General features: G+C 42.1%; 4 protein-coding genes and 1 long non-coding RNA gene across 6 annotated transcripts in view; 2 read left to right on the top strand and 3 right to left on the bottom strand.

Annotated features, from left to right (window-relative positions):
- LOC105900688 (glycerol-3-phosphate dehydrogenase [NAD(+)], cytoplasmic-like) overlaps positions 1 to 6,298 on the bottom strand; it is a 6,577-nt gene extending 279 nt beyond the window's left edge. The window contains exons 1-8 of the mRNA XM_012828034.3: positions 5,936 to 6,298; positions 4,959 to 5,136; positions 2,710 to 2,850; positions 2,239 to 2,377; positions 1,746 to 1,858; positions 1,104 to 1,337; positions 496 to 602; positions 1 to 316 (exon numbers count right to left, since the gene is read on the bottom strand). The exon at positions 1 to 316 is cut by the window's left edge and continues 279 nt beyond it. Of these exons, the coding sequence (XP_012683488.2) occupies positions 220 to 316; positions 496 to 602; positions 1,104 to 1,337; positions 1,746 to 1,858; positions 2,239 to 2,377; positions 2,710 to 2,850; positions 4,959 to 5,136; positions 5,936 to 5,976 (1,050 nt within the window). The 5' untranslated portion in view covers positions 5,977 to 6,298 and the 3' untranslated portion in view covers positions 1 to 219. The remainder of the gene's footprint in view (positions 317 to 495; positions 603 to 1,103; positions 1,338 to 1,745; positions 1,859 to 2,238; positions 2,378 to 2,709; positions 2,851 to 4,958; positions 5,137 to 5,935) is intronic.
- A 227-nt stretch (positions 6,299 to 6,525) lies between these two features.
- Positions 6,526 to 16,474, top strand: LOC105900666 (sorting nexin-4-like). 2 transcript variants are annotated; one of them, XM_031582752.1, is made up of 15 exons: positions 6,526 to 6,912; positions 7,188 to 7,332; positions 7,857 to 8,020; positions 8,462 to 8,600; positions 8,896 to 9,045; positions 9,584 to 9,631; positions 9,971 to 10,026; positions 10,753 to 10,825; positions 12,196 to 12,257; positions 12,403 to 12,468; positions 12,771 to 12,860; positions 13,355 to 13,454; positions 14,253 to 14,398; positions 15,215 to 15,329; positions 15,991 to 16,474. In XM_031582752.1, exons 2-15 carry the CDS (start codon positions 7,249 to 7,251, stop codon positions 16,036 to 16,038), a joined length of 1,341 nt encoding a protein of 446 aa, XP_031438612.1. In that variant the 5' UTR covers positions 6,526 to 6,912; positions 7,188 to 7,248; the 3' UTR covers positions 16,039 to 16,474. The 2 variants fall into 2 exon arrangements, with proteins under 2 accessions (XP_031438612.1, XP_012683469.1); XM_012828015.2 differs by having other exon boundaries at positions 6,526 to 7,332; positions 7,896 to 8,020.
- LOC116224081 lies at positions 9,353 to 10,684 on the bottom strand. The gene is made up of 2 exons (XR_004165416.2): positions 9,952 to 10,684; positions 9,353 to 9,409 (listed from the first exon to the last, which is right to left on the bottom strand). It is a non-coding gene; the product is annotated as an uncharacterized LOC116224081 (long non-coding RNA).
- Positions 16,475 to 17,976: 1,502 nt separating the features above from the next.
- On the bottom strand, positions 17,977 to 24,466 carry depdc4 (DEP domain containing 4). The gene is made up of 9 exons (XM_012828036.3): positions 23,484 to 24,466; positions 22,275 to 22,692; positions 21,781 to 21,929; positions 21,242 to 21,437; positions 20,648 to 20,889; positions 20,205 to 20,347; positions 19,776 to 19,901; positions 19,470 to 19,548; positions 17,977 to 19,144 (listed from the first exon to the last, which is right to left on the bottom strand). The coding sequence occupies exons 1-9, from the start codon at positions 23,647 to 23,649 to the stop codon at positions 18,945 to 18,947; spliced, it is 1,719 nt and encodes a 572-aa protein (XP_012683490.2). The 5' UTR covers positions 23,650 to 24,466; the 3' UTR covers positions 17,977 to 18,944.
- Positions 24,467 to 24,671: 205 nt separating this feature from the next.
- Positions 24,672 to 25,000, top strand: part of tcp11l2 (t-complex 11, testis-specific-like 2) — a 9,841-nt gene continuing 9,512 nt past the window's right edge. Inside the window, exon 1 of the mRNA XM_012828052.3 lies at positions 24,672 to 24,820. The gene's annotated coding sequence lies outside the window, so the exon portion shown is untranslated. The remainder of the gene's footprint in view (positions 24,821 to 25,000) is intronic.

The following is a 25,000-nucleotide window of genomic DNA, read 5'->3' as shown; positions in this document are numbered from 1 at the left end:
GGGACGATCGATCGATCGATGGGAAAACAACAAATGAAATGACAGGGTACTACTGATCAAACAAACAAAAAGTAAACATAGTGTTCACCAGGTCATGTCTTGACTGAGTTAGTATATGTGCGTCTCAAACGATCAAGTTATATTTCTCTGTGGGAGATAGAGTGGTATTCGTCAGAGACAGGGGGGTTAGGTTTGTCCCTGGTCGTGCTCCGTACCACATCACATGTGTTCTGGGTGTTGCTGTAGACAGGTGATGAAGTCTTTCACTGGCTTCCCTTCAAAGCAGATCAGATACACAGACACAAACAATGGAAACCTGCAAGGAAATGACCGTGTAAGTACACTACAAACACACATTATCATGCTGTAAATCAAATCTCACACACACATACAAATATGGATATTCTGTAGAGACAATGTGAAGACAGATTTTCTGATTTTAAAAGCACACCCATGAACACACACTCATACACAAACAAACATGCACACACTAACTTTTCAATAATTTCTTTCTTCTTGAGGATCTTGTACACTTCTTCTGAGGTCTGAGGTCCCTGGAGCTTCTGTCCATTTAACATCTCTGCCTCCAGCTCAGTGATGGACTACACACACACACACACAGACACACACACAGGCACACAGACACACACATACACACACACATGCACATGCACACGTACACACGTACGCACACACACACACAAACACACACACAGACACACACATACACACGCACATGCACACACACACACACACACAGACACAGACACACACACACACACACACACAACACAAAGAGAGAGAAAGAGTGAGAGAGAGAGAGAGAGAGAGAGACATACACACAGGAACATATGGACATAGAATTGTTAACATGCAGTGAAATACATGCAGTATGAGAGTGGCTAGCAACTGTTAACTTCACGTCAAACTCTGCATTTACCTAATAAAGTTTGTATCTATCTATCTATCTATCTATAACATTTCAGCACATACAATCCAATTTATCTGATCAAACGTGGAGGCATACTAGAGCCAGCTAGCAAAACCAAAAATAGGCAGAGAGACAGTAGAGTAGGACTCAACCTGCACACGTGTAACTTTACCTTGGATGTTCTGGCAAAGGCCTCGGCCACCTTGCGGTTGCGTCCGCCGTAGCAGGTGGTGATGAGGTCGGCGACGCCGCAGCTCTCCAGGAAGGTGACGGAGGTGACGGGGCCCTTGCAGAAGAGCTTGGCGAAGGCGATCATCTCCATCAGACCCAGCCGGATCACCGCTGCCTTAGTGTTGTCCCCGAAGCCTAGCCCGTCACAGAAACCTGCCCCTACTGCAACTATGTTCTGACAGAGGCAGAGGAAGGGTTCACTAGATGCACTTGGACATACGAGGACACACAGAAGTCATAGTTGGCTATGTGTGTGTATGTGTATGGATGTGTAAATGTATATGTTTGTGTGTGCATATAAGTGTATGTATGTGTCCATGTGTAACTGGACACATAGAAATTCTATGTCCATATGTTCCTGTGTGTGTGTGTATATCTCTCTCTCTCTCTCTCTCTCTCTCTCTCTCTCTCTCTCTCTCTGTGTGTGTATGTGTGTGTGTGTAACTGGACATAGACATAGAGGTACATAGAGGTATACATACTGTACATACAGTACATACATATTTGTGCTTGTCGGTGTTTGTGTGTGTGTGTGTGTGTGTGTGTAGGATGAGTGTATGCATGCTAAAAGAATGCTCCGCACCTTCAGAGCACCACATAGCTCCACTGTATCGCACTCCGTCACCACGGTGATCCGAAAGTTCGGCGTCTGCAGAAGCTCTTTAAAGATCTGTCCATTGGCTGGATTTGTGGCCCCTGGATGAATGGAGTCACATTTAAGGATTAAAAGAAAATAAACAGGGAATAAATAGAGAGGAAGAGAATATTTCTCCACACACATTCTGTGCATATTTAACAGTCCCTTCATTTACACGAAATGGTGGAATATCTAATAAATTACAGAATACGCTATTTTAAGGTTTAATACGACTTCTATTCTATTGTATTTAGTTTCATTTCTTTCACTTCATTTGAGTGCAGCTGAGTCTGAGTGAGTCCCTGATGTGAGGGGGTCCATACCAATGGTGGTCCCACAGAACTTCTATTCTATTCTATTTAGTTTCACTCCTTTCCGTTCATTTGAGATTTGAGTGCAGCTGAATCTGAGTGAGTCCCTGATGTGAGGGGGTCCCATCCAATGGTGGTCTCACAGAACTTCTCGTCTGCCACCTCGTTGGCGATGTTGGCCCCCATCAGCACGCTCACGTCCGCCTCCAGCTTCTCCCGAATGATGTCAGAGATCAGACGCAGACCCTCTGGGCCTTCATCCACACCCTGCACACACACACAGACAGAGAGGCACATACTTGAGTACATAGAATGGACATTACCATCTATTAGTGTGAACAGGTAGGTGGATTAACAAAACCAACATTTTAATATTAGATTTATTTAAACTAGAACGACTTTTGTTTTTCTCTCGGTTTTCTGTTTTTCTCTCATCACATTCAATTGTCGTCTCTATCTCACGTTCAGAAAGATAGGCATACAAACATGTGCGCACGGCGCACACACACACAGACTTTACAGTCTTCTCCATCTCTCTCTCTCTCTCTTCCACAGATACACACTCACACCCACACACACACACACACACACACACTCACCTTGATGAGTGAGATCCCGATCACCCCAGGCTTGACATGAGACTTGATCTGATCACACAGTTTACCGATGAACTGATGAGGGAGGACGAACACCAGGATGTCTGCTCCCTTCACAGCATCCACTACCTCAGGCACGCCCACCTGTTCACAAGGACCAGACCATAATTCAGTTACTAAGGTAACGCAGACCATAACTTAGTCCAGTACACTATACTAACAGTTACTCAGATAACTCAGACGATAACTTAGTCTCCTACACTATACTAACAGTTACTCAGTTAACTCAGACGATAACTTAGTCCCAGTACACTAACTAACAAGTTACTCGGCGTAACCCAGACGATTAACTTAGTCCTCCTACACTATACTAAACAGTTACTCGAGTTAACTCAGACGATACCTAGTCCCAGTACACCTATAACTAACAGTTTACTCGGATACTCAGACCATAACTTAAGTTCCCAGTAACAACTGTAATTAACAGTTACTCGGGTAACTCAGACGATAACTTAGTCCAGTACACTATACTAACAGTTACTCAGGATAACTCAGACCATAACTTAGTCCAGTACACTATACTAACAGTTACTCGGGTAACTCAGACGATAACTTAGTCCAGTACACTATACTAACAGTTACTCGGGTAACCCAGACGATAACTTAGTCTCCTACACTATACTAACAGTTACTCAGGTAACTCAGACGAGTAACGCACCATTCTACAGATACAACAGGACATTTCTGCTGTGAATCTAAACATAGGCCTATACCAACTGGAACATTATGATGGAGTAATACAATAATTGGATTAGAATTGCAGACTGCACATTTAAACAAGATGAATACACAGAAAAAAGGGGAAATTTTGTACATGTTCTTGTGCCTTTAAACTTGAATATTTCTATTTTTGGACAACAACTGATATTCTGTCTAAGGAGGAGATCGTTATCCAGAAAATGACTGCACTATAACCCTGATGCTGCTGTAGTACAGTAATGGTTGTGCAACAACTGAAGGAAAAGCTTTCTGACGTGGCCTTTGTTCTCTCTGAGACATTTACAGCAGTAGCTGCCAAACTGCCCCTCAGTTCAGTTCTCCCACAGATAATGTCTGAAAGCCCTTCGGTTTAAAGGGTCTGCAGACAGGGATTTTCTGTACTGTCTAGTCTAGCAGGATGTTCCAGGAGTCCGTTTAGGCAAGACCATCAAAATACGAGGTGTATTCAGAAGGCACTGGTACCAGAAGGCTAGTAGGACCAGTGCCAACTGGGTTAAAGGCTAATCAGATTTCCTCACATGAAATTCTGGACAATGACATTGCATTTGCAGTGCCACAGTCCTGACACAAGTCCAGGGGCCAGTCCCAATGAATGCACATCATAGTGCCTGTAGTGAGATGTGTGGGAGGGCAATGCCATGGGAAGACAACATACAATAAATACACTGTGATCCCATTCATGTCGTGGCGTCTATGGCTGGTCCTTACCCAAAATGTTAAATAAGGGTGTTGTTTCTCTCAAGACACTCTTCACAGAATCTTTAGTTTGCAGAGAGCATTCAGAATGAGTCAGCATGCGAGACTTTCAGCTTTACGGATCAAGATTAAATCACACTGACTTTAACATCACACTTAACACATTAGTTTGACTATATTTCAGATGTGATAGATGTGATGGCTCACATAATGTGTTTAAATTCTTGCCAATCCTTACCATCTAACCGATCCATTCCATGTTGTGCCATACCCTTGGTGACAAGCCAGTAGGGATGACGGGTTATTCGAAAGATTGGAGCATTACTTGTTTCAACATCTGTGACAAAGGTCAAATTGAACTTAAATGTTATCTATTTGTGTCTTCTTATCTACATGGCTAATGGCGGTAGATTGCAGACGTACTCCTATTAAAACCAGTCATGACATTTCACAAGTTATCCCATCAAAACCACTCATGACATTTCACAAGTTATCCTATCAAAACCACTCTATGACATTTCACAAGTTATCCCATCTGTCCTAATACAGTGTTAGTAAGGCAGGGTTGCATCTACTTACCACATAACAATACATTATAACAACACCCTTATACAAATCAAATCTGTTCTTACACATATACACACACACAGACACACACAGACACACACAGACACACACACACACACACACACACACACAGACACAGACACAGACACAGACACAGACACAGACACAGACACAGACACACGCACACGCACAGACACACACGTACCCACCACATTTTTGGGAAGTTTATGCCCGGGTAGATATTTGACGTTCTCATGCTCCGTGTTGATGATCTCTGTGAGTTTTCTGCCGTTGATCATCTCTTCGAAAACCCACATATTTACAATCGGATCAAACCTGTTGGACGCCTTCACATTGTGGCCAACAATTTTGGCAATTGCCGACCCCCTATGGAGAGAGAGAAAATGAGAGAGAATATGTAAACTTAGTCCAGTCAAAGTTCTGTGAGACAGACTTTTGTAGCGTATCCCTTGCTCAGCCTTGTTACAGTGTTACAACGCCAGGGTTGAGTGCATGTGGCACAGCCTACACCAGTGGTTCCCAAACTGTTCATGACAGGCCCCCCTCTTTGACAATGAAAGCAATGTGCACACCATCACGGTGCAATGATTGAGAATCTCACATAGTACCTGTAATTTAACTCTTAATCAAACAAAATAAAAACACACCGATAGCTTTTCTTAAACATTGTTTCTGTATTTAAACAGTTAAAGATTTTCAATATCATTTCATTTTTGTATTATTTGATCAGAGTTTAGATACTTAAAAAAAAGTTCTTTAATTGTTAACTTCTCACTGAACATGCCATGTTTATGTTTCAATAACTAGGCTAGCTATCCAATCTTACATATAGGCTTAATGGTAGGCCCTGGTCATATTTTGTAAGTACAAAATGGGCTATAAACTCATCCTTAAACAGGTTAGTTATAGCCAGGCTACTATGCTGTAAGAGCACTGCCATTCCAAATTTCCCCTGTAGTTGGTTGTTTAGGTTTCTGGTTCCCTTTTTCCACCCTCAACCCGCGCACCGCTTGCTGTAGCTCCGCCGCTCCCCACGCCTCGGGCACCGCTGGACTACACAGCACTGACAGTACATACTACACAGGCATTTTCGTTGAGCATTTTAAATATCTCAGATTGTCAATATCGTAACGTGTCGTGTAGTGTAGAGCTTGTCACTACCAACCAGTTTCCTGATCCAACGATGCAAACTTTTTTCCCCGGCATTGCCTTGAAGCGAATGATTGTCTCAAGTTCAACAGAGGTCTTCTATCAACTCCTGCCGTCTTCTTGATATGCTCCCGACTTCCTGATCCTGATGCTATGTTTTTAACCCAACTCCTCCTCCCTAGCTCAGTCCTAGGCAGCTGTAGCCTATCATCAGCTTTCACCTGTCGGCGTGAGCTGACAATGTCATTGTTCGTTAAAACGGAGACAAAACATGAGTTGTTAACGATGTTAACATCTAAAAAATATTCAATACATAAAGTAGGTTATGTCTGATGAGTTTCAGTTTCGTTTCAAGCAAGCCTTGAGGAGACATTGGCGTAACGACTTAGTCCTTGTATGACGATATGCAACAACAAAAAAACGATTTTATATTAAAAAATACTGCCAAGACTATTAACAATGACTGGCAAGACAGTCCGGATGTGTGTTGACCCAAGCTGCCATGTAGGGGCGTTGTCAAAGTTGCCAAACATTTAGGACCACATGCTGCGTTCATAACACATCGGAAGATGAAAAATACAAGTTTTGAATCGGACAAAATTATTGAGAAGCATGATCGGGTCTTATTTGTTTTCTCCGAAATTCGTGTGGAAATGCAGTGCCCCGATTTGCCCGCCTTGACGTTGCACAACTACAATCGGTACAGTACGATCGTGACAGTAACACTCCTTATTTACACTCCATTTAGAGCTTCTCCTGTAGTATATTTGCAGGTATGTAAGCTCTATTGCTGAAGTCGCCAGCAACACAGTTTATTTCCAATTACATTAATATGAGTTGTTGTCAGTTTGCTAGGCCTAGTAAGCTTGATGATTGTGGCCCTCATTATGTCTCTCAACCACACACTATAATAATAGTTATATACTTTTTTACTCTTCTATCCGATATCTTCATTATACTTTTGGCTAACTGACCATCTTCATGATAAATAAGGTAAGGGTGGCCGCCCCTGTGTGTGAGATAGAGAGAACGTTGTGTTCATTAACAATTCAAACACTTCTTATTTTCGATTGTCGTTTCTATTATTTTGAAGTTTGTAAATTCATTGGTGTTTTTCTTTCTTCATATAGGCTAGCCGTATTCATTGTTTTAGACAAGGGCAAGAAGTGAGTAGTGCGCACAATGAATATAGCTCCGCGTTCATCCTGACACCTGTTATGCTCTTCTCTCCTTTTCACCGGGTGGTGAAACGTCAACCCATTACCCAGCTGATAGACCAACCCTTCACGCATGCGTGAGTGCCGCTGACTGTCCTGTGGCAGAGGAGGGATGGCGGATGCGGAGCGCGAGGATGCTGCGGAAACGGACACCCCAAACGCGAGCGACACGCAGGAGAAAAACACGAACATCACGGTAACAGAAAACCATACAGAACGGCAGTCATTTAAGAGTGTCGAATGCCTGTGATTTGTGAATAATTATTTGCCCCTGATGTTGCATCCACCGCGCTGCGATGTGGCGAGAAGATGATCGGGCAGGGGCATTTGATAGCAACCATCCTATGTGGACGGTGCAGAAGCAGAATGTTATTAACTAAGTGTTTTGCTGAGTCGACGCCTGTGTGACATTTAAAACAAGCTGTATTTTCCCGTGAAATCACCAGGGGACGTTGCCTGCAACTATAGGACAACATAAGCATGTTGACAGGGTTTTCTTTACATTTGCTAGTAGGCCTACCCGTTATTATAGGCTACAGACTAAAAAGCATTCTGTTTTGTAAGCTTCGAAATGTAGTTATCTAATATCCAACATTAAATTGCGGAGAAACAAATTAATTGTATGTGTGCAATTTGCGTTGAGCTTAAGCCACTTGCTATACCCGAGGGGTGTTAACATTATCAGACACTCCTGTTTTACAAAACAGTTGATCTTTACAGATCCAGCGCATCTCATTTAACGCTCAATTTTGGAAACAGATGGCGGAGGACGGTTCGACCCTGCTGAAAAGAATGGAGATTACTGTGGCCGAGGCCGAGAAACGGACCGGGAAAAAGGCTGTGAACATGCAAGAGACCTACACAGTCTATCTTTTAGAGACTCGGTAAGATCAGGTGTTATTTCATTGGTTTTAGTTATTTCATTAGTTTAAGAAAGCTTTTAAACGCTTTTGTCAGTATTTCCCAACACCATAAAGAATACGACAGATGATATATTGATCGAGGTTTATATGACCTTTAATACTGAGCGTATCAGATTCCACTATGCCCATATGTTGTGGCAGATGTGTATAATAGAACATAATATTAATGACTTAAGTACACACCTTCAACTTATTTGATTGCTACTCACAATTAAAGAGTTATATACCTTTTCAATATACATATTTAACCTGTCACTGCCAGTAACCTAATTTATAGGCTGTGTGTGTCCAGGATATTCTTCTAGCTCAAGGTCCACCCCCCTCACGTGATAGTAGTCTTTTTTGAAGGTAAGGGTAAATCTCCCAAAGTCTCCCTCTGATGCTGTATCTCTGATGCTACAGGCCCTCAGCTGCTGTGAATGAAGGACAGAGTGTGGCCCCGGACGCCCTGTGGAGACGCTACAGCGAGTTTGAGCTGCTCAGGAACTACCTGCTGGTCACATACCCCTTCATCGTGGTGCCTCCTCTGCCTGAGAAGAGGGTGAGTGTGCGTTTAGAGTGTGACACTGGCATGGGCCTTCAAGCTGAAAAGCAGAGGGTCAACCACCATGACAAGCTAAAAGTTTCTGTGTGTTTGTTCTTGGCCAGCATGCTCTTCAAGGACTGTGAGACTAAAGTTGTTAACATTCAAAACTGATTGAAACTTGAAAAGTGAAAAGTGAAAGTGAAAAGAACTCAGAGAAAGTTATTTTTGAATTTTTTTAAGTCCAAAAAACATTATCTAGTGTAGAGAAAGAAAAACACTGTACCTGAGGCGTGTATATTTGGTCTGATAGGCAGAGTTTGTGTGGCACAAGCTCTCTGCTGATAACATGGATCCAGACTTTGTGGAGCGCAGGAGAGTCGGGCTGGAAAACTTCCTCTTGAGAGTGGCGTCACATCCGGTCATGTCCAGTGACGGGATCTTCTACCATTTCCTCACACAGGTGTGTATTTGTGTGTGTGAATACTCAAAAGTATTTATCATTTATTCAGTGTCAGTGCTGTGGCTTATCTTAATTCTGTTGGATTCTTTTCACATTGTGTTCTATGGCTCTGATGACGTAGGGTCACCTTGGCTGTCTTAACACCGTTACCATCGCTGCTTGTTCCACAATGTCTGTGTGTGTCTACGTCTTTGATATTTTCAGCGTTGTTTTTGTCAACACAGATTTTTTTCTTTGGGAATTCTTCTGTACTGTCTATCGGTGTCTATGGTCCATAAATGTCCCATCTGGTTTTGGCTGTTTCTTCGTGCGTCAGTGTTGGCCATCTCTTGATGTATTCAGATTCTTCTGTCCTGATCGATATCTAGGGTAAAGTAGGACAAAAGGTCAAATGAGTCAAACTAGTAATGCCCTCAAAACAAAATGACGGGGGGGGGGGGGGGGGGGGGTTAAGACTCTCAATGGGCAGGGTTAAATACATGGCATTTATGAATGTTTCTCACAAACACGTCCTGACTGCTGTCTTCGTTTTGATCAGGAGCGAGGATGGAAGGAGGTGGTGTACGAGACTGGGTTTCAGGCAAAGGTAATCATCACACTGCTGTGATTAGCAACTCACTGTAGTTCCTATTACTTTAACAGGCAAAGGTAATCATCACACTGTAGTCACTATTACTTTAACAGGCAAAGGTAATCATCACACTGTAGTCACTATTACTTTAACACACACCACGGAAGTTTGGGAATGGTGTATCTAAAATAGTGACAGAAACAGAACACTCTTAAGTCTTCCAAGTCTTTCCCAACTGTTTGGCGTATGACAACAAGTCCGGTGTGTGTGTGTGTGTGTGTGTGTGTGTGTGTGTGTGTGTTTGTGTGTGTGTGTGGTGAAATATGTGCAGTTACCCAATCTTGTTTTTCTCAGGCAGAGTCTCGTCTCAGAGCGCTGAACGCAACCTTCAGGGTGAAGAATCCAGACAAGTAGGTCCTTTTTTCCGAGCTCTTTAACAGTACAGACTAGAACTACAAATAGAATAGAAAACACAAAACTCAACTAGCTTTAGTAGTGTAATTGTGTAAAGGGAAGTAATGCATTGCATGAAAGCCCAGTAATAAGGGGAACTGCTCTCTTGCATGATCAGCATCACACGACATTGCTACTGTAGGTCAAGGGTTGGCCTTGCCTCTGGGCCCTTTCATCTCAGGGGATAGAAGAGGTCCTCAACGTCAGGGGGCAATGACTAAGCACACTCACATCTCAGTGATACTGTTTATTGGTTGCTCTTGGCAATATTAGCACATAAGGATGAGCATGCTAATCGCGCTGCTTCCTAATTGATGGAAATATGTACTGGTCAATAAGATATCAGAGGGAAAATAGATTTGGTTTTGCCCTTCAAGATGTTTAAAATGCATATGCTGCCTAGAAATGGAGATAGTGCAGAGTGTCATTAGGACTAATAGCTCAAGATGACATTGAGACTAAACTGTTGTTTATATTTATGTTTTATTTAAATGTTTCTGAACTGTTTAGATATAGATTTTATTGCCATGGTGTAAAGTTATTTTAGTTTTGGGTACGCTATGCCATTGTGTGGATGAATACATTGTGATGTTTGTGTGTTGTGTGTTGTGTGTTGTGTGTGTGATGTGTAATGTGTGTTGTGTTTGTGTGATGTGTGATGTGTAATGTGTGTTGTGTTGCAGGCGTTTTATGGAGATGAAACACTACAGTGATGAACTCCAGTCCATCACTTCACAACTACTTAGAGCACGTGCTGTAAGTTCTCACACACACACACACACACACACAATAATCATCATGTTAAAATGTAATATCGTCATAACATTTCTCTCTCTCACACACACACACACACACACACATAAATATTAGCATAACCATCTCTCTCTCTCTCACACACACACACATTCATATTAGCATAACCATCTCTCTCACATACACACACATTAATATTAGCATAACCATCTCTCTCTCTCTCACACACACACACACACATTAATATTAGCACAACCATCTCTCTCTCTCTCTCTCACACACACACATTAATATAAGCACAACCATCTCTCTCTCTCACACACACACACACACACACACACACACACACACACATTAATATTAGCACAACCATCTCTCTCTCTCTCACACACACACACACACACACACACACACATTAATATTAGCACAACCATCTCTCTCTCACACACACACACACACACACATTAATATTAGCATAACCATCTCTCTCTTTCAGACACACTCACACCACATCCTTGGCAATCACTCGAAGTCGAGTATGATGGTCCTCCTGAGCTAAAGAGGCCCATTCTGGAGCCCCAAACTCTCTTGTAGTGTGGGCATTGATGTGAGGTGGCAGTGCGGTGTGGGCATTGATGTGAGGTGGCAGTGCGGTGTGGGCATTGATGTGAGGTGGCAGTGAGGTGTGGGCATTGATGTGAGGTGGCAGTGAGGTGTGGGCATTGATGTGAGGTGGCAGTGAGGTGTGGGCATTGATGTGAGGTGGCAGTGCGGTGTGGGCATTGATGTGAGGTGGCAGTGAGGTGTGGGCATTGATGTGAGGTGCTGGGAGTGCCTTTTGTGTAAAAGTAACGTTAAAAAAAAACCATTTCCAGCCTTTTCGCGTGTGGCAAAGATCATGCCAGTTGTACCGAGGGCAGGACAATATGCATATATAGCTTTAGTGGCATTAACAAAATGTCACCTGCTTCTGCAAGATTTTGAATTTCATAAGATTTCTCTGTCCACAATGTGTTTTTAAGCTCCCTTACCCAGCATTGGGTGCACATCGTTTTTCTATAGCACCACACTGCATTCTGAGAAAAGCAAGTCAGAACATACTCTTACAACTCTGAGAATCACAACACACACACACACACACACACACACAGGTCTTCAATGGTTCTTCTACCATTCCCACCTCAACCCTGTAGTTTCCTAAAGCACTCAGCACACTGGCAGTAGACATAGGCTCTCCTCTCCCACACACACACTAAGCACGCTGGCGACTCTAAACTGCACATATCCCTCCCAATCCAACAATCACCCAACCACTAGTGATTTTCAATGAGATTTGACGGCTTAACTGATATGTTTTTCTGATTGTTTTGCAGAGAGTTGCGGATAGATTATATGGAGTGTATAAAGTACATGGGAACTATGGAAGAGTCTTCAGGTATTGCAATGCTCAATAAACTACTGAGGCAATGTACCGCACATTTCTACCAGTTTATGGATATAACAATGTTACATATTTAACACTTATTTGAGTCCAGACAAGTCTATGAGTTACCGTGTGTGTGTGTGTGTGTGTCCTTCAGTGAGTGGAGCGCCATCGAGAAAGAGATGGGAGATGGACTACAGAGTGCAGGACATCATATGGATGCGTGAGTGTCTCTATGAACCCACACAGCAAACCTGGTCGGCCATCGGCCAGTGTTGGGCTGTCAGTGAGCGTCTGTGGCCCTAGGTTTTGGCCCCGGCACAGGCGCCTCACCACTACTTCTTTGATCGGTCGGTTTGGTGTCCTCGGCCTATTGTTCATGTAACTGGCTTGGAAACAGTCAATGGCTCAAAGTTATGTGCGTCCTCAGACTTAAACAGGATTGGTTAGACCTGGACCTAAATAGAATTAAAGCCTTCTGTGTATGTTATGGTTTATTAAGGAACCTAAAACCTTTCTTCACAGCTATGCAGCCTCAATAGATGACATTTTGGAGGAGGAGGAACACTATGCAGACCAGATCAAAGAGTATCTCTTCTTTTCTGAAGCTTTAAGGTGAGTCAGTTATCCTTCAGACTTGCTTGACAAAACTTGCTTAAGAAAACAAGAACGGACTTGAAGAGAAGCAGCTGACGTATTTCCTGGAAGTTTATCTTCTAGACCTTAACAAGCCTTTCCCTGACTGGAATAGAGAATGGGGTGATTTCAAACAACTTGTAGCCCATGGCTACAACAGCTTTTCTTTGAATTGTACAGTCTTTTTGGGCAATAAGTCTGCTGGCTCAGACCTGTGTTTCTTGGAAATCTCTAGATCTTGTGGTAATTCGAACCACATCATCTTTAAAGAGGTTGCATCACACCACTTGGCATATGCCAATGTGTGTTTGTGTGTGTAGGTGGTGAATATGCTAGTATATATATATATATGTGTTCTCACGGCAGAGGTTGTTACTTCAAAATATTTGTATGTGTGATGGAATCACATTATTAAGTACTATGTAAGGATAATTGTTAAAGGTGTGTGTGTGTGTGTGTGTGTGTTGAATTAGGGCTGTCTGTCGCAAGCACGAGCTCTCTCAGTATGAGCTGGAGACTGAATCTCTGGACCTCGCGTCTAAGAAACAACAACGAGACGAGCTAGCCACTGGGGTGAGTGCTGCTACGGCAACTGTTACTATGGCCACGTTTAAACCAAAATGAACCGTCTCCCTTTGAAAACTTTATACTGGTCCTTACTTTATCTCCAGATGGTTTTGTAAAACAGTGTGAATGAATTCTGAAAAAAAGGAAAGGACATTTTAGAAAATGTTTGTAGTTCCTTGCGGTATGTTGACTAATGTGGAGACCTTACGGTTGGCACATGTCCAGTGTCCTTTTTGCTCTGTACAAGAGGAACCTTCGGTCTCGAAACAAGTTGCTTCTGATAGTGTTCAGTGTTCATGTCAGGAATTAACACCTTGTGAATCAAGTACATACAATCACATTAGTCTTTTTCAGGTAGAGTACCCGTTACAAACTGCCTACAAACTAATTTAGTTTTTAACACATGCCAATGCCCCCAGTGTCACATTGACCTGACGAGGCTTCAGTGTTGTGTCACTGCCAGGAGGGCATAAATAAATGACTGAGCTGAACCGTAACATTCCCCCTCTAAGCATAGCCAACACTTTTACTCTACCTTACAAGTGCCTTGTTTTCAGGTTTTAATGGCTATTTAAAAGCTAAAAAAAGACACTATCCTTTAAATGAACCTAAATTGGGTCTGAATCCTAAATGAACACCCCATTCCTAACCTCAACTCCAAAATATGTACTGCCCTTAGTTACTACGACCAATATTGTATTTAAGGACAAACTAAAATAAACTTTACCCATTAGGTTAGCTTCAACTTTAACTGTGACACTGACCCCACTTTCTCTTTCTCTCTCTCTCTCTCTCTGTGTGCAGACCATGCGGACGTTCTCGTTTAAAGGCATGACCACAAAGCTGTTTGGCCAGGAGACGGCAGACCAGCGAGAGGCCAGGCTTAAGCTCCTGGAGGAGCAGATTGTCGAGGGCGAGGAGACCGTCCGCGAGAAGACAACCGAATGCGAGTAGGCCATCATTTCAATACTTACAAACAACATGTAGTGATGGAATCTAATCGCCACTGCAAACTTGAAGAATAAACCGGAAGACCTAGTCAGGGTTTCAGCGTGGCGACACCCTCTAAGCCTGTTGCTCAGAGAATGGCCTACCTGACAGTAAGAAGGTGTTAGCATTAATACCAGTCAGTCAGGTAGAAGAATACAGGGGAGTGGTGGTAAGACCACACCCTAAAGGTAACGGCAGGAATGGGGGGGGGGGTTTCACCTTTGGGGGAGCGGGTCGAGAACCGAGGAAAGAAGCAGGAAGGAAGCTTTCTGGGGGGAGGGAGTTAAAATCATAGACATGTATATATGTCTATGGTTAAAATACTAATGAGTCAGTTCTCAGCTATTTGCCCTTACTGAGACAAAGACAGAGTACATATCCAGGGGCATGGGTACAGAGTACATATCCAGGGGCATGGGTACAGAGTACATATCCAGGGGCATGGGTTATAGAGTACATATCCAGGGGCATGGGTTATAGAGTACATATCCAGGGGCATGGGTTACAGAGTACATATCCAGGGGCATGGGTTACAGAGTAAGATGGTACAAAATAATGGAAGCAACATTCATGTCTGTTACAACAGGAAAACAGCAATATCAGTAGCTATGTATGTAATTCCACACATGCCATAGTCAGAAACAGTAATGTCAATGCCTCTTTAGAGCTAGTGCAGTTACGCCTAACGTGTTTTCAGAAACTGCCTATCAACAAGCATGACTTACACGAAGAAACTCATACTAGGAAATGTCTTGTGTTTTCTATGGTGCGTGTAGAGAACACGTGTGCAGTGGATGGGTGGACATACAGCGCTTTAAGGAGCAGAAGGACCGAGACCTGAGGGAGGCCTTCATCAACTATGCCTTCATGCAGATGAGCATGTGCAGGAAGGTGAGCAGATAGTTAGAAGCACTCGAACACACCTCTGTGTGTGTGTGTGTGTGAGTGTGAGTGTGAGTGTGTGTGTAAGTGTGTATGTGTGAGTGTGTGTGTTCAAGTGTAGTTACAAGTCTTTTGTTTGTCAGATGCACAAAATGACACAGGGTCAGACTGGGCACTGAAATTCTTACGACAAGACGCCACCCAAACCTACCATAACATAACATCACATAATATAACATAACAAACCATGACGTACACTCTGCACAAGTACTATGAACATAATTTACACATAATAAACATATAACAGATAGTTAGAAGCACTCTAACACACCTCTGTGTGTGTGTGTGTGAGCGTGTGTGTGTGTGTTCAAGTGTGAGTATTATTTATGAAACCAGTCTGAAGGGTCACCAGTTTTCTTTTAGTTATTTATTATTCAACCCACAAACACGGGTGGTTGCCTGGGCTCTTGATAGAAATAATGGAATTGTGGATAGAAACCTTAACAAAGCAAAGGCTTTCGTGTCGACCTGCCTCAGTAAATTGAAACAATTTTGTTTAACTTCTCACTTAAGTGTTATACATCCACAAACTCCAATGCTCAGCTTGACATTAAAAGCAGGCTTATAGTGGTTTTCTGATATTTGAAATAAAATACTTATTATCTTCCAGGGCATCCAAATGTGGACTAATGCCAAAGAGTGCTTCAGTAAGATGTGACCTCATCATCACACCGTACATAAATAGCACAACAGCCATGAGACCTGGGATGAACCCGCTGTCATCACGGTTGCACAGAATGGAAACACTGTTGTCATGGAGGCACAAGATGGACGCAGGGTTGCCGTGGCAGCACACGCCAGTAGTAGTTACTATGATTGCACAGACATGGTGGCTCATCTGTGCGAAGATGCTTTTACCCAAAAGCCAGTTTGAATATGTATTTTTATCTGTTAATTTTTTTTTCTATGCGAGTAGAAATCATTGTTGTTATGTTGTAGCCCACAACCCCAAGCTTCTGATTTCTGATCCTGGAGACATCTGCTGCAATACTTATACAATATAGGTACGAATTTATATGTTTTCAGAGGATTTTAACTATAGAAAATGCTTTATCAATAAAAATCAAAAACAAATCACAACTAGAAGAGTGCAGTTAGCGCTAGGGGTGGGAAAAAAAATCGATTTTTCGATTTCTCTCGATTCTCTCTAGAACGATTCTGTCTCGATTCAGAAAAGTTCATAATCGATTTTTTAATAAAAAAAAAAAATAATTAAAATTTTAAAATTAAATTTTTTTTTTTTTTTTTTTTTTTTTTACACATTCATTTTGTGTTGAAATGCAAGCTGCATCGATTATTGCATTGTTCATTGAAAGTCATAATTGTGACAAGGGAAAGCTTTTTCTCTAATAAAAAAATAGAGAAGGTAATTCATCTGTTGATTTTCTTTAATTATCAAACACAAAGTAGGAAGTGATTTGAGACTCTGAGTAGCAAACTCAGATTTTTAAAAAATCGACATGCATCGATAATCGTTTTATCGGTTTAGAATTGATAATCGATAATCGGTTTAGAATCGATAATCGGTTTAGAATCGAATCGTTGACCACTGAATCGGAATCGAATCGAATCGTGAGGTGCCAAGAGATTCCCACCCCTAGTTAGCGCCATGGCCAAAATGCCACACCTCGCAATGTTAAAGAGTGTGGAATGGATCCCCTGCAAACGGTTGTGTTTTTTTCCTTGGCCCATGCTCCGAGGTTCATGGAAATCAGCTTGGTAGTTTTTGCGTTTTCCTGCTGACCGAACTGAAACCAACCATCTTGGACGAGGTGATAAATAAACATAATTGAAGTGGTGCAGTTTGACTAGTCCTGTTGTCATTTATTAAGTAGAGTTACCCCAACCCCTGTGTGTGTGTGTTCAAGTGTGTGTGTTCAAGTGTGAGTAAGTGTGTGTGTGTGTGTTCAAGTGTGTGTGTGTGTGTGTGTGTTCAAGTGTGTGTGTGTGTTCAAGTGTGTGTGTGTGTGTGTGTGTGTGTTCAAGTGTGAGTATTATTTATGAAACCAGTCTGAAGGGTCACCAGGTTTCTTTTAGTCCTTTTATTGTTCAATCCCAAAACTTTAAAGTGCATCTCTACATGAGAACATTTAAAAATATCACAATTTAAACTTCAGCAGCAGCAATTAAAACGATTCCTTGACAATTTCTGTACTAATATTGTATTCCAACTAGTGCAACACTCAAAGTGTAAACATTACTTGGCAGCAAATTAAATACACTTAAATAATTACTTGTAAATATTAACACCATAATTCTACCTAATCTAACCCTAGTTGTAACATCATTGTAAAATACATTTCCTTTCAAACAGAACAAGAGCATCAGTCAGGTGTGAACATGAGGCGATTTTACATGTGCTGATCTAGCCTAATTTTAAAGCAGCAATAAGTAGTTCTGTTCCAAAACTAGCAAGCTAACAACGTAAAAGGCATGCAAAAACCTTGCAAACACCATCAACAGCCCAGTTGGCACTTATAAAAGCTAGCCAACACACTAACTGGTGTCTTTTGGCAGTAGAGCTTGCAATGTCATGCTGTGAAAGCTTTTCTTCCATTTTTGCAGGGTGTACCAGCCCTGAACACAGAACTACATAGTGCATATCCTGGATGGCTAGTGGGAAAGACACAGGTGTTTATCTGTCCTTCACATGACCATATGCCATCGAAATGAATTTCAGGATGCTACCAAAACTAGTTGCCTATAAAACCATACCTCAAAAAGTGTCAAATTGTTACAGTGTTGCTTTAAGAGCTGATAAGTTACTAACAAATAGATAGTAAGCAGATTTACCTGACGTTTTTCTCGAGATGATATGTTTTAAAATAATCAAGCACAATTTTCACTTTTCGACAACTACAACTACAGATTTCCCTTTTCTATCCCAGAAGTCCCTTAGTCACTTCATTTTAGTGCTACATTTATTACTATTCTTACATTTACTACTTACACAACACCTTTATTAAGTCTCAAACTTAAATGTTCATAAAGTACTTTCTTTATATTGTTTCAAAAATAATTAAGATTAATTATCACTAAAGGAATAACAATCTCTAGTACAGCAGAAGAACTATAGAAGTCCCAACATGACTCCACCTGAGTGAGTAAAACCATTTTTAAATTATTCTTTTTTTTAAAACTTTAATCGCTTTAAAGCTGCGTCCCAATATATTTACAGGACTAAACATACCAACAATGCCCAGGACTGCTTTCTGAACTTGCACACCAGTTTTAACTTGGAACGTCAGAATAATCAGCTGTACATATAAGCTAGCAGTTTGTAGGTCACATTATGGATTTAAAATACAGTATAAAATACAGATAGCAACAGAATCTACCTGCACTGTGTAGGCCTAAAGAGAATGCATTCTGGCAGTTTGACAGCCGTGCATCAAAGCAAAGCCAATGCCAGCTGATGCTGAGGCGAGTGTCATTTGAGAGTACACAGCCTTGTTTTGCACCAATCAAGTGTGTGTCTATGAGAAGTACCTGCTACCCCACTGAGGTATGATCCAATTCAAGTCATCCCTTTAAGGGGACTTAAAGTTACTATTTACCCGCGGACTAGAAGGTGGCGGAGAAGTGTTGCAGAAACGCTCCAGGGTGATGCTTCTGGAAGTCCTTGACCAGGCGCTTCTTGTCTTTAGCGGACAGGGTGCTGCTGTTAGAGATGTGAATGATGAGCTGCTTGAGGCCCTCCAGGGTGGCCTGCTCTCGCTGGCTCTCATACTCCTGCCGGGACACCTGCTGGCAGAACCTGAACACTGCAACAGCAAAACGAGAGGTTCCAACGTCAAGTACTTTGAAAGTTAGATTTTCTTAAAAAAAGATTTTCTCTACTTAGGCTCACTGGGGACTAAACCAAAGACTAGTTGAGCTTTACAAGACAGACATAACCATAACAAACATAATACATTACAATCATGATTACAAAAGCTGAAATTATTAGTCACTCCATTTTTAAGTTTCAGAAAGGAGTTTTATCACCTAAAACTTTTCTCCTCGTTATTGTGGTTTATATGCAAGTGAGTTTCATTTCAATTCACGTTATTTCATTACAAAGGCACTGCTAGAGATTTTGTTCCTTACTAGGTACGTTGACTGGATCCGTTCCTTGCTGCAGGCCTTGCAGTGTCCTTCTCACAGATTCAACCAGGGTCATGGGCGTCTAGTCAACATCATTAATGGACAAAAATCTTCAATAAACAAACGTGTACCCAATACATACAATTTTACAGATACAGATTAACTTTGTAACAAGGATGTCTGACATACAGTCGGTATCTCAGCAAATAACTTGCCTAAAAGATACAGACATTAGGTAAATAGTCCATCACTACAGAAACTTAAAAACAACTGATCCAGCCGTGTGTACTGCCATACTAAAGTGTCCACCTTAAAGAGCTGGGTGTGGTTGTCCATGAGGAAGAGCTGCAGATGTTCACTCTGAGCACGTGTCATGTCTTTGCTCTGGAGAACAGTCTTCAGGAACGTCTTACAGACCAGCGGCCCGTTCTCTGCCTGTCCAAACACGCAGGGAAAACAAACAATGGGGACTCATTCAGGCTACACAGTGTACTGGGGCTCCATTAACCGTCTTGAAATCGAATCACTAGTTATTATAATCAATAATAAGGGTCATAATCAATGACAAGCTAACCTTTTTTATAGTAATAACTCTTGGTCAAGCAGATTAATCTAAAAACATTTTTTTTTTTTTTTAAACTCCAAAAAACTTCTGCAACACTTCTTCACCCCCAGCACTTTCAGTGATGGTGAATGTGTGTTGCTGAAGTAGTTGTATCTTCGCCAGGTGAAGCGTACCTGTTTCTGCAGGCGGCAGGCGGTGGGGTCTGCGGCTGCAGCCATGAAGGCCAGGAGTCTGCGCAGCTCGTCCCTGCGGCTGGAGGCCAGCAGACGCATGCACAGCTGACTGGCCCGCAGAGCCTCCTCCATCCTCCCAGAGTCTGGCATTCAACAACACACACACACACACACACACACGCACGCACGCACGCACGCACGCACGCACACGCACGCACACGCACACGCACACGAAAACGCACACACAAGATATAAGAACACTGGACAAACACAGAAGACGCCATCCAACATCACATGCAGAGGTCTGACATACAATTGATGGTCACATTGTATATAAAACCCAAACTAGGAGATAATTTATTTAGTAATGGGAGCTTGCTTTTTCAACATTACGTTTTGGTGCATTAGAGATAAAGATAAAGCTATTGTGTATCCAGTCTCACCCAGTAGTTGCAAAATTCCGATGTGGATGTCGAGGTAGCGGCCACAGAGCAGAGGTTGCCCCTCCTGACAGTTGTAGTATTTAGAAATGGTGTCAAACAGCAGTCTCTTCTGATTGGCCAGTCTCTCTTCTCCATCAGAAGTGCGGCTTTCCTGCTGAACCAGCTGCTCCCCCACCACCACGATCAGCTGATCTGGGAACAGCTCAAGGCAGTCTGCTGCAGCAGCCAGCCAACAGTCTAAACTACAGAGACCCAGGGGGGACAAACAGCAAAAAAATGAAAGTTAAAAGTGTTATCATGTCAAGGATTGGTCAGGTGAAAAAAAAAAAAAAAAGAACGAAATAAATAGCCTTACAATCATCTAGGTGTGATATTGTTTGAAGTGGTGTTTAAAAAAGCCTCTGAATGAAATTACATCTGTAGATTGGTTAATATCAGATGTGTTCAGCTTGTGAAAGTTGTCAAATCAAGGCCTACACAACATCTGCAAGTACATTTGGTCGCTTGGCTAACACTGAAAAGAGCTTTGATAGCAACATGCTTCACTAGCAGCTCCACATTTAGGAAGGGGGGGGGGGGGGGGGATGCACTGACTCAGGTAAGTTGAGGCTCTGTGACACCTCCCTCTCCACACAGGTGTTGGAGATGACCAAGTCGTTATGGTTACGCAGGGTGGCCGTGTGTGGCGGCTCGGTTCTGATGGGGGAGGCGAGGATGGACTCGAGGACGGGTAGGTCAACGATCTGGAGCAGCTGAAGCAGTGTCTGTTGCTTCCACACCTCCTCCACCACTGGAGAGACACACATACACACTGTTAAATATGTTACACAAACAGATGGGTACTGTACCTTGTGATACAACACTATGAAGGATAGTAAACACTATGAAGGATAGTAAACATACTGCCTCTGAGTACTAGCCCAACAGAGCATACTAATATCATTAACCAATACTACTGTGTTACAGCGTCTGTACGACTAACAAGTGTTTTGCCAGGACTAATATGAGTCTGTCAGTGTAATCCATTCTGGTTTGAATCTTTTCCCAACACTGACACCCCTCCCACATATGATTGTGTGTTGATGATGGAGGAGCTGCATTCATCATGGTAGAAAAGCTCTGTGTAGCCTCACGTTTCTTGGACAGGAAGGTCGTGGATGGGGCGTGTTTGTGGGAGGAGGGCATGGTGGGGTGGAGGTTGATGGTCTGCAGCAGTCTCTCCACCCTGCGGTCGGAGGAACCCATGGCCAGAGGGTTGGATATGGTCCTCAACCCCTCCAACCTGGCAAAAAGTGTAGCTGTGGTTAAAAACTCACTCCGTTTCAGGCATTTCACCATACTTAAATCACACATTTTCCAAGTCTTGAAAATGTAACAAAGAATCAAGATACATGGAATGAAGGGAGACATACAATATGATATTTTGGAAAGTACTTATAAGCTACCGGATGACCTAAATTTCCCTCGGGATTAATAAAGTATCCATCTATCTATCTATCTATCTATCTATCTATCTACTTATTTAGTGTCAAACTGCACTCACATTTATACAATCCTACACAGATTACCAACAAATATATTGTGCAATTTTACGACATGTGAACTCCACTCAGAACCCAAAGCTCACCTGGATCCTTTCTTCTTTTTGCCCTGGTGTGGACCTGGGCTCCAGTTCTCGGAGTCAGTGCCACGTTTTTCAGAGCCAGGCAATGCGTTACAATCCACAAATCTGTACAGACTGTGGCTACTGTCCTCAAACGCGGTTTCCTTCTCCCGTCGGAATAGCTTCGTTCCCACCGGTTGAAAAACCCTAGACTCCATCAAAGCTTGACACAGACGGGCGGCTTTGAGGCGAGACACCTCGCTGGAGCAAAACAGAATGTTCTGCATGAGATGGCTCAGAACCACATCCACTGCGTCTGCGCCGGTGAAGCAGTCGTTATGGACGCGCAGGTGCTGCCGTCGACGACGAACCTCCACCTGAGTCTGAAGAGCCTGGATGATATTACGCCACAACTGCGTGGCCCGAAAAGGGCCCGAAGAACCTGATGAGAGGGAGATCACATTATGACCCAAACTGAATTGTGGGATTCTGTGTAAACTTTTATACCCTATAACGTTATTAAAGCAGCAATAAGGAGTTCTGTTCCAGAACTAGCACGCTAACTACCTAAAAGGCATGCGAAAACCGTGCAAACACCACCAACAGCCCAGTTGACACCGACATAAGCTTGCCAACACACTAACTTATGTCTTTTGGCAGTATAGCTGGTAAGGTCATGCTGTGAAAGCTTTTCTTCATTTTGTGCAAGGTGTTCCAGCCAGGAAACAGAACTACATAGTGCATATCCTGAATGGCTAGTGGGAAAGACACAGGTGTGTATCTGTCCTTCACATGATCATATGCCATCAAAATGAATTTCAGGAGGTACCAAAACTAGTTTCTTATAAAACCATACCTCAAAAAGTGTCAAATTGTTGCATAGTGTTACTTTAACATACTTCAGGCAACCGTGGCTAACTTATCCTAGCTAGCATACGTTAATAGCTCACAAGTTAGCAATCGGCCATGGTTGGACAGGCATAGTTACATTCAACATGGTTGCATCAAAAGTTAGTAAACTATTTGGGTGCCACAGTTGAATCAAAAGCTAGTCAGGTGTAAAACAGCAGATTTTAAGATGTAAAACAGGCATTTCAGTGAAGCAAACACGCAATTTAACCAAACATTGGCTGATTTAGGGGTTAAAGTATCGTTTACTTTTGCTAAATACGCTAACCTATAATTCGATTCACCGAATGTGTCTACCTATATGAAATTCAATATGGGACTAACCAAGCGATCGACCATTTAAGCGAAAACTCCTGGTTTGACTGTTCAATCTTCTGAATCTGGGAGTCAAATCAACCGCCATCCTGAAACGGGAAGTACTGCCCCTGTCTGGGTTTGCCAAAGGATTTATTTTTGACTGCTCCATATCGCCGCCCATTGGCTGTAGCATTGACAAAACAACTACCTGCAACTACGTGCAGTAGACACTATTATGCTCACGACATATACGTACATATTATGCTCTATTATGTTTTAGCGTCTATGGCCATTTATTTTGATGTATGCCTTTACAATGAATAATCTGGACAGATCTTACTTGAATTCCAAACTTGAACACAAAAATGTGGTTGTGGACTAGGAGGAGCGGTTATTTAGGGGGACAATGAACTCTGTGCTTATATACTTAAAATTTGTGAACTGCTAAACTGGGTCTAGGCCTGCGCAACGTTTAGGTGGCGTAGGCTACAAAACACCGAGACTATACCACACATATCTGCGAATAGGCATAGCTTTGCACTGTATTTTGAGTGACCCATGTCACATTACCCTACCGCAGTATATTAACTGTTTGTTATACACGGAAACACTATTCCGGAAACTAACATCAAACTCATTTGAAAATAACTTTTTAGAATAGTCTGGAGGCTTCCTGATGCGAAATAGTCTTTCTGGTGCGGAAGAAGGCAATGTTTTCAAAGAGACAGGTCCTTTTGAATAATAACAGAACACTCTGGGGGAGGAGGATCAGGTTTCATGGAAACCTGACGGAAATTTCCATGAAGTGCGGGCCAAATCCACAAACTGTCAGGACGAACACTTATAAAGCAAATCAAATTCATTAATTGAAAAGAGTGCTACCAACAAACACGAATTCAATAGGAGTGAGACAAGTCAAACTTTGCAAATGTATAAAATGTATACGTCATATCCGTAAACAAAGAAATCCATGCGAAACAGAATATACCATAGTTTGTCATACTGTAGTTTTAACTGAATTTACCACTCGAATGCCTGATTAGAGATTGAATATATTTCGTGATCAATTTTAATTTATTTGAAATACATCATTTGTTTTATAAGTTCATGTAATTCTTACAAAGTAATATATTGGCACTGTGCGGAAATAAATTGATGTCTTCTGATATATCACCCCTAATCTTTAGTGAATAATGGACTGTTCCCATTATGTGCGAGCTTTCCAGCTGGCGTACGACTTTAAAGACCCTTTAAAGACCTCACTTGCAGGTTCGTTGCGGGAAGGATTATTTAACAGAGGAGAAGGCAAAAGTTTTTGCATTTTTACCATAACAACATTGTCTGAATTTGAAGACATTACTAAGGTAACGTCAATAACGTCACCAGCTTAATAGTTGTATGCTTTGACCTTTTAAGTATGAAAAGCCAAACGATTTGGTATATTTAGCCACTATATGTTAATTCGATAAAACTCGACATTTGTCGTGTGCTGTATAGCTAGTATCCTTTTACGCTTTAGGCTAAATCCAATTGTTTTGGTGTCT

Source organism: Clupea harengus, chromosome 16, assembly GCF_900700415.2.
Source record: "Clupea harengus chromosome 16, Ch_v2.0.2, whole genome shotgun sequence".
NCBI classification, from domain to species: Eukaryota; Metazoa; Chordata; class Actinopteri; order Clupeiformes; family Clupeidae; genus Clupea; species Clupea harengus.
Note: the sequence above shows the minus strand (reverse complement) of the source record. Positions and strands in the feature narration are given on the sequence as shown.

What these genes read in the sequence shown, in the direction of transcription:
- LOC105900666 (XM_031582752.1), top strand. Translation starts at nt 7,249, where the DNA reads ATGGCGGATGCGGAGCGCGAGGATGCTGCGGAAACGGACACCCCAAAC. An exon ending in TCTACCATTTCCTCACACAG is followed by an intron (nt 9,046 to 9,583) that starts GTGTGTATTTGT and finishes CGTTTTGATCAG; the next exon opens with GAGCGAGGATGGAAGGAGGT. An exon ending in TTCTTTTCTGAAGCTTTAAG is followed by an intron (nt 12,861 to 13,354) that starts GTGAGTCAGTTA and finishes GTGTTGAATTAG; the next exon opens with GGCTGTCTGTCGCAAGCACG.
- depdc4 (XM_012828036.3), bottom strand. Translation starts at nt 23,649, where the DNA reads ATGCTACAGCCAATGGGCGGCGATATGGAGCAGTCAAAAATAAATCCT. An exon ending in CTTAAATGGTCGATCGCTTG is followed by an intron (nt 22,693 to 23,483) that starts GTTAGTCCCATA and finishes CCCTCTCATCAG; the next exon opens with GTTCTTCGGGCCCTTTTCGG. An exon ending in GGATCCAGTCAACGTACCTA is followed by an intron (nt 19,145 to 19,469) that starts GTAAGGAACAAA and finishes TTGCTGTTGCAG; the next exon opens with TGTTCAGGTTCTGCCAGCAG.